The 14,195-nt window shown below is 46.1% G+C and overlaps 1 protein-coding gene across 1 annotated transcript in view; it reads left to right on the forward strand.

The window, feature by feature from the left end:
- COL6A3 (collagen type VI alpha 3 chain) overlaps positions 1-14,195 on the forward strand; it is a 54,983-nt gene that overhangs the window by 16,271 nt on the left and 24,517 nt on the right. The window contains exons 7-16 of the mRNA XM_075710744.1: positions 2,525-3,145; positions 4,288-4,887; positions 5,497-6,099; positions 6,510-7,112; positions 9,329-9,675; positions 10,055-10,133; positions 10,484-10,629; positions 12,024-12,116; positions 12,538-12,591; positions 13,625-13,696. Of these exons, the coding sequence (XP_075566859.1) occupies positions 2,525-3,145; positions 4,288-4,887; positions 5,497-6,099; positions 6,510-7,112; positions 9,329-9,675; positions 10,055-10,133; positions 10,484-10,629; positions 12,024-12,116; positions 12,538-12,591; positions 13,625-13,696 (3,218 nt within the window). The remainder of the gene's footprint in view (positions 1-2,524; positions 3,146-4,287; positions 4,888-5,496; positions 6,100-6,509; positions 7,113-9,328; positions 9,676-10,054; positions 10,134-10,483; positions 10,630-12,023; positions 12,117-12,537; positions 12,592-13,624; positions 13,697-14,195) is intronic.

Below are 14,195 nucleotides of genomic sequence, written 5' to 3' on the forward strand. Positions count from 1 at the left end.
AATTTTAAAGATGGGTGAGGAAAAAGCCTTTTGTTCATCTGCAAGAGCTGCAGTAGGTGCTGTTACCAGTGTGTAAAACATGGTACAAACCTGAAATAACAGAGTTGTTGCCCCAGAGTTCTTGCATAAATTGATATGCAACACTGGGCAAGGGCTAGAAGCAGCAAATAAAGGCTTGTCTTGATTTCTCTTTCCATCCACCCTTTTCTGGAGGAGTGGTAAGGAGTAAGAAGCATTGCAGTGTGCTGGATTCACTCTTGCTCCATTTATCTCCTACAGGATATGACAGCAGTTTCTACATTTTGTACCCATGCACCAATAAATTAGATGCTCTTGACTCAGTTACTGCTACAAGCTCAGTAGATGAGTATGGATTAATTGAAGAATAAAAAAAAATCATAAAAAGAAGCACATGACCACAATTCTAAATTCACGCTGTGGTACTGGAAATTATGCATGTCCAACTGTATTATTTCCTGATGCAGCCCTAATTTGAGAATTAACCTGTCTCCCAACAGCAGATGGGGACAAGGAAAAGTGTATTAACATCCACGTCATCTCTCCATAAAAGTCCTGGGCAGATGGACTTAGAATCATAGAAACATAAAAAAGAAATAGGGCTGGAAGGGATCTCAGGGTGCCATCTGCTACATACCCTTGTCCCCAACAGGATATTCTAGTCCAGAACCAGCTGACATTGTTCTAATCTGTTCTGAAAACCCTCCAGTGGAGGAGATTTCCCAGCCTCTGTAATCAGTCTGTTCAATTGCTTTTATCTGTATCAGCAGATACTTTTCCTTAATGTCAAACCTCTGTCTTCCTAGTCATAATTTAAGCCTTTTACATCTCCTTCTCAACTCAAGAAGGCTACAGATGTCAGCTCATTCCCATGTTTTGTGTGACAGGCTTTCATTTACTTTAAGCTTGCCACATATGTCTTGTTTCAGTCCTTGTGTCACCAGCTGTGTACCCAGCTCATTCAATTTTTCCTTGTAGGTCTTGTAGGTTTTCTACCTTTTCACCCTTGTCTCTCCAACATCAGCCTGCTCCAAATGACCAGAACGTAACAATGGTGTCCCCTGGTCATCTCTTACCCCATCATTTCCATGCGGAGTCATTGCCTTTCCCATATTTGTGCAGCTTCTGCCTCAACATAGACTAGTGCAACTAGTGCTCTTGAATTGCATCCTCCCTTTTCAAACCATTTCTGTCTTGTTAAGATCATTTTGAATACCTTGACCCCCAAGTACTGTGAATAATTGTGCTAATTACTCACAAATAGCTGCATCTACCTACTTTTCCTAGTATTCTGAGTAAAAGAGAACCACCTCGTAAGAGTAGCCATATTTTTTTCTTCTTTATCTGCTACCCAGAGACTTTTGATAGGACCCTCTTCCCCTGCTCCTGAACTGTAGAGGACCTGTATGAAACTGGGATACACCAGGCAATGTCTGCTCCCTCTTCCTGCCTATATTGCTCAACACAAGCTACATTAATATTCCAGTCCCATGCATTAACCCACGAAGTTTCCAACATTCCTCTTAAACTTGATCTGAAGTCTGCATTAAGACTTCAACTGTCCTTGTTAACTCTATATGTCTAGCCTTCATAAGCAGATATATAAGATTTTCTTCAGAGGGACAGATGCTCCTGCTTGACCCTGTTATAAACAAGCCAATTGCACTTTGGGGGATGCCATCCATCAGTTGCTGTGTTCAAGAGGCAGTGATGTTTTATGCTTGGCTGAGCCAAAGCTCTGCAACTCTCTTACTCAATAGCAGAACACATCAATAGTTCTCTGATCTTTGTAATTTCACAGTCTTGTTTTTTTTAAAAAAAAGAATGTTTGAAGAATGTTTGGTCACAATTAGCACTTTTTGGTGCTTGAAGTTAGTTTTAAAAAAAAAAAAACCCAACCAACAGTGTCTAGCATTTTAGAAAAGCATTTCAGCATTTTCAGTTGGATGTCCTTTCCAGCAAATTCTTATTTTATCTGAGCATGTGCAGGACTATTTATTTTGAAGTTTAGTTATGCCTCAGAAAAGCTTTTCTCTCCCTCTCTTCACCAGCTCCCTGTGAGCACCCTCTCTGCAGTATGCCATTTCGCTCAGAAACTCAATTTTCTCTGGGAGCAAAAGATCCCTGATGCCCCAGACTCCTGTTGCATATTGCAAAGCCATGTGCTAGCTTCCCAGCCCCCTTGGGAGCAGATGGCTTCTCCCAGCCTCAGGTAGGAGATGGCACCCGGAGTCGCTTGGCACCCTATTTCCTATGGGTCTATGATTCTATGACTTGGTGGGTAAGGCATGGCATGCATTGCACTGCGGTTTTCACCAACTTCCACCCATCTGCATCTTCACCAGGGATTGCATTCGATAGCAAAGGAACAAAACGACCCATCCTGACACCTCACTTTCCCCTCCCCGAGCTTTTGTACTCCTTCGGTTCAATGTATGCGGAGAATAATAATCACTGCAAAAGAGAATCTCACTTATTCCCCCCTTCCCTTACTTGTCTCAAACAGTAGTTGAGAGAAGTGACAAGAAGGACGTGGTGTTTCTAATTGATGGCTCGGATGGTGTCAGAAGAGGTTTCCCTTTACTGAAGACCTTTGTCCAAAGAGTTGTTGAAAGCCTGGATATCGGTCGTGACAAGGTCCGCGTTGCCGTTGCACAGTACAGCAATGTCATACAGCCAGAGTTCTTACTTGACACCCATGAAGACAAAGCAGATCTCATCAGTGCCATCCAGGAGCTGAAGGTTATGGGAGGATCTCCTCTGAACACTGGAGCAGCCCTCGACTATCTCATCAAGAATGTGTTCACGGTGTCAAGCGGCAGCAGGATAGCAGAGGGCGTCCCGCAGTTCCTGATTCTGTTGACTGCTGACCGGTCCCAGGATGATGTGAGGAGGCCCTCGGTGGTCCTGAAGATGAGTGGCACGGTGCCCTTTGGCATTGGGATTGGAAATGCTGACCTCACAGAGCTGCAGACTATTTCCTTTCTCCCAGATTTTGCTATCTCTGTGCCTGACTTCAGCCAGCTGGATACAGTGCAGCAGGTCATCTCGAACAGAGTCATCCGGCTGACCAAGAAAGAGATAGAGTCACTTGCCCCTGATCTGGTTTTTACATCACCCAGCCCAGGTGAGAGGTTTGTGTCTGCACCAAGAGCCAATGGCAAAATATGATGTTTAGTAACATCATGGTTGCAACACAAACTGAGAAAAACAAAGATGGTCACGGCTAAGACTCCAAGTCCATCTTGGTCTCACTGTTGATGTATTTAGGGTTGGTAGGAGCTGTGTAATTAAGCTGAGCCACCTTTAAGCCCAGTCCCTCAAGGTGGTCCATGTTGTATCCACATGGAAGACCCATAAAGTGAATGCTATGATCTTAATCTTATTTTAAGTTGATGGATTTTAAGTCCATGCTATTCCTCCTCGAGTGGAAATTGTGTCATTTAGATGCTACAGGGACACCTTCACAACACTATAAATCAAGGTCAGCTTTCTGCTAAATGTAAGACCTGCTGATGTGTCTTACATTTGCCATGTTTGTTCACTGGGGGAAGGGAAACTGGAAGCAGGCATCAGGAAAAGGATCAGATCTTCCATTTCTGGTCTCGCTTGGAATGAAATCCAACCAGCATATGCCTGGGATGAAGGGTAGCCACCCCAGATCAGTCCCTTTGAAGTCCACCATCCTATTCTATCTGTTCCTTCTCTTCAGAGCCAGACTGCTTTCCTCCATCCCCATTTATCAGTGTGATATTCAGAGATAATTCAGGCTCTGACCTGAATTACCACTGCAGAAAACATGGTATTAGGAAGCAAAAAGTCATCCTGGAAAGGCAGAAGCTGAGACAATAATAGGATAGAAGATTTCCTAGAGGACAAAGCCAAAGAAAGAGGGGTGGTACTGAGTATAAAACAATCTCAGGCTGCCTGGAAACCTGCCCTGAGTAAGGAACATCACCAGGCTACGTTTCCTTGGGTGGAGATCCCACAAGGAATTATTGTTGCAGGTTTCCCCTGCTCCCTCTTGCTTCCTTTGCTCTGGAAGTTGCTGTTCTTGTACTGCCTGGGGATGTGCCTAGCAGACTGGTCCTGTCTCTGTGTTGAACCCAGAGCTGTCTGCTGGGGCTCCCAGGAGATATCACAGGCGTCGAAACAATGAGCATCCTCCCCATGGCCAAAGGCATGGGCCAGTGATGTAGATGATGAGCTTAGCTGCTATCCATAAGCAATGCATGATGCATCTTCTGACCGCTGCCTTCTTTCCTGCAGCGGGTGTGAAGAGGGATGTTGTGTTCATGGTTGACGGCTCCCGCTATGCTGCCCAAGAGTTCTACCTTGTCCGTGATCTCATTGAGAGGATAGTGAACAACTTGGATGTGGGCTTTGACACCACCAGGATTTCAGTGGTCCAGTTCAGCGAGCATCCCCACGTTGAATTCCTGCTCAATGCCCACTCCACCAAGGATGAGGTGCAGAGTGCTGTGAGACGGCTGCGGCCACAGGGTGGCCAGCAGGTGAATGTGGGAGAGGCCCTTGAGTTTGTGGCAAAGACCATCTTCACCCGACCCTCTGGGAGCCGCATAGAGGAGGGCGTCCCTCAGTTTTTGATCATCCTCTCTTCCCGCAAGTCTGACGATGACTTAGAGTACCCATCACTCCAAGTCAAACAAGTGGGGGTGGCACCTATGGTGGTAGCGAAGAATGTGGAACCTGAGGAGATGGTACAGATTTCCCTTAGTCCTGATTATGTATTCCAAGTCTCCAGCTTCCAGGAACTGCCCAGCCTTGAGCAGAAGCTGCTGACTCCTATTGAAACCCTGACTGGGGACCAAATCAGACGGCTGCTGGGAGATGTGCAACCCCCCGTAGGTAAGGCTCTGTCAACACCAGCTGCCTCTGGGTTGCTATTCAAGGAAATGTTGCCCAAATATGTAAATAACTTTCCATTCTTTCTGTATAAACCAAGGTTTTCCTTAGTTAAAAGCAAAGGTGTAGCACATGTACAGTTTCAGAAGGAAACTTTAGATATGTGGACGTTCTACCCAAGTACCTAATTACATTATAGCTTACGATTTTCCAGTCAAGTACCTAAATACATTAACTACCTTGATTTTCAAGTCAAATACTGCAACATGTATAACTGCCTACTCCCATTTAGCAGCTCTCTAGGAAAGAGACATAAATCGGGGGCAAAATGAAGCTGGAAAAACTGACAAATTTGGAGGACAGTGTTAATGAATGAAACAGATAAGGCTCTGAGTAATGCATGCTTCAAATATTAGGCAGACTGTTGACGCACACATGCACACTTGCACACAAGCCCTTTTGTAGAGGCTCCCTGAAGCACCGTGCTTAGATTTGTCTAAAATATGCTGTGCAGTTTTACATCGCATGAGAGCAGATAGCACAGAAATCCTCCAGCAAAGCTTAAGCAGAGACTTGGCACAAATAATCTCCTCTCTTCTTGCTTGCCTGCAGATATTTCTGGTGATGAAAAGGACATAGTCTTCCTTATTGACAGCTCTGACAGTGTTAGGCCCGATGGGCTAGCTCACATTCGGGATTTCATCAGCAGAATTGTTCAGCAGCTGGAAGTTGGGCCAAACAAAGTGCGAATTGGCGTGGTGCAGTTCAGCAATAACGTCTTCCCCGAGTTCTACCTGAAGACCCACAAGTCCAAAAATGCCGTCCTGCAAGCCATCCGCCGCTTGAGGCTTAGAGGGGGGTCCCCCGTGAATGCTGGCAAAGCCCTAGATTACGTCGTGAAGAACTACTTCATCAAGTCTGCGGGGAGCAGGATAGAAGATGGAGTGCCCCAGCACCTAGTCATCATCCTCGGAGACCGATCCCAGGATGACGTGAACAGGCCTGCTAATGTGATCACTACAACCAGCATTAAACCTCTGGGTGTCGGAGCCAGGAACGTGGACAGGGACCAGCTGCAGGTCATTACCAACGATCCTGAGCGCGTGCTTGTGGTACAGGACTTCACAGGACTCCCAACTTTAGAAAAGAAGGTGCAGAGTATTCTTGAAGAGCTTCCAATACCTACAACAGAAACCCCTGGATTTTTAGGACCTGGTAAGACTGCTATTTACCCTGTAGAAAGCACAGATAGAATTTGTATAATGTGAAAACGATTCTTTCTTATGTTCAACTTAATAACACCTTTTGATTTCCAACATTTTAGTCACATTGCTTTAAAGAAGACTTTGAAGAAGATCTTGTTGAGCATAGGAAAGAATAGAATTAAATTTGAAATGAGATGAGGGCGTCTATCACAAAACCAAGTAATGTTGTATGAAGTATAATAAATGTGTTGTATAAAACCTTGCTTCTTGCATGGATGTAAAATCATGCCAAAGACCGATGAAACTAAAAAGGTAGAAAGAGAGAAACACAATGCTACTTCACAAAGCACTAAGTATCTTAAACGTTATAGATGACACAAACAAATATTAATAACTGTGTTTTCTTTGTAATCTTTTCAGGAGGTAAAAAACAGGCTGACATTGTGTTTTTGCTGGATGGTTCCATCAATCTGGGGAGGGATAACTTCCAAGAAGTTCTTCAGTTTGTCTACTCTGTGGTGGATGCCATTTATAGGGATGGTGATTCTATCCAGGTAGGACTGGCCCAGTACAACTCAGATGTCACTGATGAGTTTTTCCTTAAGGACTACTCCACCAAACCTCAGATTTTAGATGCCATCAACAAAGTCATCTACAAAGGTGGCCGAGTGGCGAACACTGGTGCAGCCATCAAGCACATCCAAGCAAAACACTTTGTGAAGGAGGCCGGCAGCCGAATTGACCAGAGGGTGCCCCAGATCGCCTTCATCGTCACGGGTGGGAAGTCTTCAGACGACGGGCCGAGTGCCTCCTTGGAAATCGCACAGAAAGGTGTCAAGGTATTTGCAGTTGGAGTGAGAAACATCGACCTGAAGGAAGTCAGCAGGCTGGCCAGCGAGAGTGCCACGAGTTTTAGAGCGTCCACAGTCCAGGAGCTATCTGAGCTGAATGAGCAGGTCCTGGTTACTCTGGAAGCTGCTATGGAGGAGAAATTGTGCCCAGGAACAACAGACGTTACAAGAGGTAAGCATGATCCTTTCATAATATGCTCAGGTCATTCCCGAGGGTGGCTTTTAATATCCAACGCGTTTTGATGGACTTGTGCAGCCTGCTCTTGTGCTCTGCCTATAGCCTGAGGTGCAGCATGGGCTCAGACCTTCTCCATGAGTGTGGTGGTAGGCTGCAAGCCTTTGGTACAAGAGCTGTCTGTTCATGTGCTTCAGCACATGAATGACTGGTGTCCCATCATCACAGAGGTGCAGTCATGGTGGAATAATTTCAGATGTGACAGGCAGGCACTAAATCACTGGCCTCCTACGACCGCATTGGAGGGGCTCCTTTATGTAGCTGCCTTTAGACTAAATCTGCCTTCCTCCCCACATATGTAGGCATATGATGCCAGTAGCATGTTGGCAGACCAACTTTCTTAGTGCCAAAATGAAAAGTGATGGTCCTTGTTTTGCCCACTGTATTTATAACAAACCAATTGGACTCCTTGGCCATTCAGTCCCTGGCATGCATGGTGTGCTGGAATTTCTCTTGCCAGATTGTCCAGGATGCCCACTTGATCTCATGACAGGTATATGAGAAAAAGCTAGGGCACGAGTGGTTGTAGTTTAAGGTTAAATTGTCTTAAAAAGGAATCCCATGATTTTGCTACTTGGAGTGAGTAAGCAAGCTGGTATTGCCATTGGACCAGACTCCCAGCAGCTGGTTGAACTTACTACAGTATGGCAAGTTCCAGTCCCAGCACAACTGACCACAGCTCATCCCTCTGGCTTTTAAGCAGAGGCATCTCCCAAACCTCTGGGGAAGCTGAAGGAGAGCCACAGCAGCCCTGAGCTGAGCAGCAGCTCCAACAGAGATGAAAAACTGAGCGCAGGGAAAAGCAAACCGCTGCTGGTGGTGACCGTGAGTGCTTCTCCAGTGCAGCACCAGTGTAATTAATATCACAGAAATTTCAAACACCTCCCTGCTTGAAAGCCCAGGTAGGCGCAGGAGACATTACATCCAGCAGCCTGATTTCCCTGTGCTCCAGACCACTGGGCAGCTCGGTGGCTGTAGGGTGGCTCCAAGCCCACACTAAATCTTCCTGCAGAAAGGCAGACTGTGCATCACCTCCTGAGCTTGAGCTGAGCAACTTCAATGCTTCTTTCTTCACTAATTCCCAGCTATCCCATATAAATCCTGGCTACACCTTTCAGGGACTTGAGATCAGTCATCTGGTTTTTGCCTTCCTATACATCCCCCTAACTGGAGGATGGTCGCTTCAAGCACAAGCAGAAGGTACATGTACACTGTGCAAGTACTGACAGGTTTTCATGCAGTGGAGAGAAAGCAGCAGTCTTGGCTGCCTGATGAAAATACAAAATTGTGTTAGACTTGGTTTAGTAGGCTCATCCCAATGCTAAGCAACTGTCGTGGTTTAGCCCCAGCCAGCAACTAAGCACCAGGCAGCCGCTCACTCACTCCCCCTACCCCGATGGGATGGGGGAGAGAATCGGAGGAGTAAGAGTGAGAAACACTCCTGGGTTGAGATAAGAACAGTTTAGTAACTGAAATAAGGTAAAATAGTAATGATAATAATAACAATATAATAATGATAATAATAATAATAATATACAAAGCAAGTGATGCACAATACAATTGCTCACCACTCGCCGACCGATACCCAGCCAGTCCCCAAGCAGCGATCGCTGCTCCCCAGCCAACCCCCCCCAGTTTCTATACTGAGCATGATGTCATATGGTATGGAATAGCCCTTTGGGCAGTTTGGATCAACTATTCTGGCTGTGCCCCCTTCCAGTTTCTTGTGTACCTGGCAGAGCATGGGAAGCTGAAAAGCCCTTGACTAGCATAAGCAGTACTTAGCAACAACTAAAAACATCAGTGTGTTATCAACATTCTTCTCCTACTAAATCCAAAACACAGCACTATGCCAGCTACTGGGAAGAAAATTAACTCTATCCCAGCCGAAACCAGGACAGCAACAATTGCACAGGAAAAATATTTTTAAATTAATAAAATGCAGGTTTTCCCAGGTTATCACTGCTATGTTGAAAGGAAACCTGAGGCACTTGTGTATCAAATGGTGGCAGTTGAACTCTGCACTCTCAGTGCAGAGAGTGTCTTCTCTAATGACTAATAGAATAACTAGGAAATTCATTACTTGAAAAGCAATGGTTGTATTCATCAATGGTGACGCTCTCCTCCCATCTCTTTCTGCATTTCCCTTTCAGACTGTGACTTAGATGTGATACTTGGCTTTGACGTCACAGATGTCGGGCCTGGACAAAATATATTTAGTTCCCAGAGAGGTCTGGAGTCCAGAGTCGAGTCTGTGCTGAACAGAATAACGCAGATGCAGAAGATAAGCTGCACTGGGAACCAGGCACCCAATGTCAGGGTAGCCATCATGGCCCAGTCTCAGAAGGGACCTGTGGAGGGACTGGACTTCTCTGAGTACCAGCCTGAGCTCTTCGAGAAGTTTCAAGCCATGCGCACCCTTGGGCCCTATTTTCTCACGGCAGATACACTGAGGTCCTACCTGAACAAATTCAGATCTGTGCCCTCTGGCAGCACCAAGGTAAGTCAAAACCAAGGACGCTGGGATGGTGTTGGCCAGAAAAGCTGACTTCTGATGTATTTTAGTTGGCAAAGCAACTGTAAATTCATAATTAAATAAATACATTTATTACAGCCAGTACCCATGAGCACTGTTTGGCTGCAAACTACTGCTTTCCAGATTTTCCCTGTTCATGCTTTAGGAACAAACACATGCATGGTACCATGTACTGAGATCTGGCACAGAAATGCAAAGCTTCCTGGCCTGGAAAGGGCGCAACAGTTCCCCCATCTCCTCTTAGATGAAACGCCCCTTGGAAGAAGGCCCTTCAAGTTGCACATTGATTGTGTTTCACACCTGAAATATTCTGGGTCCTGACATAAATTTATTTCTCTCCCAGATCATAATCCATTTTACTGATGGTGCAGATGACTCGATAGATCAGCTGGAGGCTGCTTCATCTGCTTTGCATACAGAAGGTAACTTTTTTACTCTCCAAGGCAGTGATTATAGTCTATGTTAACTTGTGGCCCATTTTACCACCATTTCTCATGAATCCACCAGCTTTTGATAGTAGTGAATAAGGATTTAATGATTTCTACATACACTTGCTGTTCTTCATTGCCTTCCTGTGATATTTAGCTACCTGCTGGCACCTAACTGTGGGTAACTTGCACTGAATGTGTTTGAAGATGTTTGTTCTCAATTGAATAAGCTCCGTTTGCAATTGAAGAGGCGGATAACAACCCATCCTTGCAGGGGAGGGTGTGCAGGCTCTGCAGAGCACCTCACTCCATCACACAGCCCCTTCTGCTTCCCCCCCTCTCAGGTGTCAACGCTCTCATCTTTGTTGGGCTGGACCGAGTGAGCAATTTTGACAAAGTGATGCAGCTGGAGTTTGGTCGTGGGTTCACCTACAACAGACCGCTCAGAGTTAATCTGCTGGACTTGGATTTCGAGTTGGCAGAGCAGCTCGTAAGTAACTTGGCACAGGCAGTGCTGCCTTGTAATGCTGGAAGAAAGCCAACGGCTGGATGTTCTGTGGGGCTGAACTGTGGCTGAATTACACCCTCTTGGCTCTGGTTCTCTCCCCTCCCTACCTCATGTCAGCTCTTTTTACAGATGCCACAGCAAATAAAGATAAGAGCAGATCACGGTGCTGCCCGGTCTCATGCTACTCCTGGAGAAGCTGTACTCTAGCCGAGGCTACAGCACATTAAGTGCGATGGGATTACGTCAAATGGAATTGGATAAAATGTCATCAAAAGCTGCCATGTCAAAAAGCCTGCCCTCCGCCTATATTTATACCGTTGGGTTTTTCTAACCTTGTGGGTAATTCACTGTTAATGCCTTGTCAGTGCTAAATCTCTTGCAGAAGCACTGCTTTCTAGGTTTCTTTCCCTGAGTTGATACACTGCGTGTATTTCAGACATGCTTTTAACAGATGAAGGAGTTATCCTTTCTTCTTCATAAATTTACTTCCCTCCCATGTGTGTAGTCCCACTTGAGTTCATTGAGTTAATTTGCTACCAACCTAGGTATGTCCAGTTCCTCCCAACTTCATATCTGCTACCAGCATTGTTAAGCTCCTTTTCCAGTAGATTTAATAAGACTGGGCTTAATAACTGATCCCTGTGGTAACCTTGCTGAGCCCTACTCTGCAAATCAAAGTGCAGCCACTTGGGAGTGAACCTTGGGTTTTGGGATAAGAGCTAGTCTTCAGCCCATCCCCAAGTAATTCAGTTGCCTAGAAAAGTCCTTTCAAAATGTAAATGTGCAAAGCTGGCAGGAAATGTTTGCAGCCAGCAATGCACTTGGCAAAGAAAGTGATTTTTTTTTTCTTTCTATTGGATGATGCAAAACCAAGCTGTGATTTCTCTGAATCCATATATTTTTTTTTCTTTTGCCTCTTTTGCTGTGTGCTTGCAAGTTGCTCTCAGCCTGCAGGTTGCTTGTGAGCTACTCACTGCAATGACTTTCTTATGGCCTATTCCACAGTCTGGATTTGTTTCTTTGGAAATGAGATTGCTCTCTTCAGTGACAGGCACCGCTCTGAGGACTGATCTCCTACTAAATGCTCTCTACAAATTCTGCCCCATGCAGTTCCCATTTAAACCCTTGTCTATGACATCCAAAACATAATGCAGACTGCTGCTTCCTAACCATGCAACCTAACCAGTCTGCCAACACAAACATCCTTCTCCTGCTCTTGTGGGTGTTTCAAGGCAGAGACACCCCAAAATACTGCCCCACTGACATGCTCAGCACAGGAGCGATTGCACAGACTTGAGGGCTTGCAGCAGTTATGGCGTTGGGGCCCTGCCATGTTTCTAACATCTTCCCGTTTTGATATGTACATTTTGCTGCAGGACAACATCGCAGAGAGGACGTGCTGCAAGGTCCCATGCAAGTGCTCGGGTCAGAGAGGGGACAAAGGTGTGCCGGGCCCCATAGGACCAAAGGTAGGTCACTTCATCTCAGGATAAAGGGTACCTGTGCAAGGTCACTGTCCCCCACAGTGGTGACAGGTGGGTGCCATGCAGGCTGTGTACGTTGTAATGGGTGATGCTAATGGGGTGGTCATCTCCACTTACCCCCCTTTTTAAAACTGGCCCTGGGCCATGCACAGTGGTTGAGCTGCTCTTCTTCCCTTTCCTCACAGCCTCTGTGTTGTAAAACAACCAAGAGGGCAGGGATGAGTGGCTGGAAGGAGGGGGTGAAAAAATTTAGGGATGTCAAAGGGAGACGGTTTCTCTCATTAACTTGTTTACATAGATGACCAAGCAGCTGCTTTGTACAAATCTAGGGAAATGTTGAATAACAATTTAGAGGGAGGTCACAGAACTATGAAAGAAATGCATAATCCTCTCTGTTGTCTTCTAGGGTGCCACGGGTGATCTTGGCTATGGAGGCTATCCTGGTGATGAAGGAGGACCGGTGAGTAATTGCCCCTGCACTGCACGGTACTGCTCAAATTGGGGACCTCACTATAGTGAAGTGTTTGGATGCTTTTTCACTAAATATTTTCTGCTGGGGATGTGGGCCTGGATTAGACAGCGATACCAAGCAGAACTTTGTGTTTCCCCCACCTGATGGCCTGAGTTGCTGGTCCCAGCTGCTCCTGGGAGAATGTCAGTAAGGAGCTTCTTGAGAACTGGAGGAGGCATGACATGAGGGAGTAACTCCTTTATTTGATGTCACCCAGCTCTGTGCTATTCCTCCAAGGCAGGTGGGAATGTTTTTGCAGCTGGTCCCAAACACCTGTGAGCAGGGCAGGGTGATTATGAACACAATAAAATCCCCAACTTCATTAAAGCTTCAGCCTATACCAAAGTTACCCATACCAAATGCAGCTGAAAGATTTGAGTTAGTCCAAGAATAGACTAAGAAGGGGTGTTTCTGTCCATCAGAGTGGCAGACAACATGAGTCCCATGACTTCTTACTAGCACTGTTTCATCCAAACTCTTAGTTCATGAATCCCATGTCACCCCTGGAATAAACAACTCCCCACACATCACACCCAGGAGGTGAAACAGAGGCCAAGGGGCTGGCAGTGCTCATCGCTTTTCCAATAGCACAGGCAGGAACCAAATGCTGCCATCAGATATCGTGTGTGATGCAATCTTTTCCTGGGGCTTTAAGGTCAGGACGGGATTTAGACATCTATGCAGAGCTCTGAGGGTTTTGTCTTGTCATTTTATTTTTGAAGAAGTTTTATAAAGCTCTTTCATAGCTGTGAGTTTGGGAAGGATGTTTCTCTCTCAGTAATGAAGACTTGCAGTTGGTCTCTCCATGAGGAAGGTTGTGGGCAGGAGATGGTGGGGTGGCCGTTGACCTTTCAAAACCTGATGCTCTGTTTGCTTCCGTGCTTCTAAGCCACCTCCTGTGCTGGCTGATGCATACAGTTAGCTGAAGAAACGCGCTTAGCAGGCAAATCCTGACCATTGCATTTTCCCCTCCATGCAACAGGGTGAGCGTGGACCACCGGGTGTGAACGGGACACAGGGTTTCCAGGGATGCCCCGGGCACAGAGGAACCAAGGTACGTGCAGAAGAAGCCTGCACGGAGCAGACCCAGAGTTCAGCTGGTGGGATTCTGCCAAGGACAACTCCTGCTGCTTTAGGATGTCACACAACAGTCATCAAGTCCACTCGAGTGGTGGTGTCCACCTGGCCAAGCACCAAGGCTTTCAGCAGGTGTCATGGCTTTAGCATTGCTATGAAGAGCAAAAGGGCAGCCCAGTGACCCAGGCTTAATCTGCAGACAAGGCTGATTTATTTTGTGCAGTCTTGCTCTAGAGGAAAGATGTGAGAAGAGATGGATTTGCTCTTAACACGAAGAAGTAGTGTGTGTGTGTCTTGGCCCAGGGCTGGGACAGCGTGTGGATGGAAATCTGCTGTTGGGGAGGAGGGAGGAAAGTGAGCCATGGCTGCTGCTTTAAAGAGGAACCTTGAGCAAATGGTTCAGGACAGAAGCCACACCACAAGCCAGAAGAGGTGGTGAAATACATATTATTTATGGGAAATATTCAGTGATATTA

The sequence above is a fragment of the Pelecanus crispus genome, chromosome 5 (assembly GCF_030463565.1).
Source record: "Pelecanus crispus isolate bPelCri1 chromosome 5, bPelCri1.pri, whole genome shotgun sequence".
Classification (NCBI taxonomy): domain Eukaryota; kingdom Metazoa; phylum Chordata; class Aves; order Pelecaniformes; family Pelecanidae; genus Pelecanus; species Pelecanus crispus.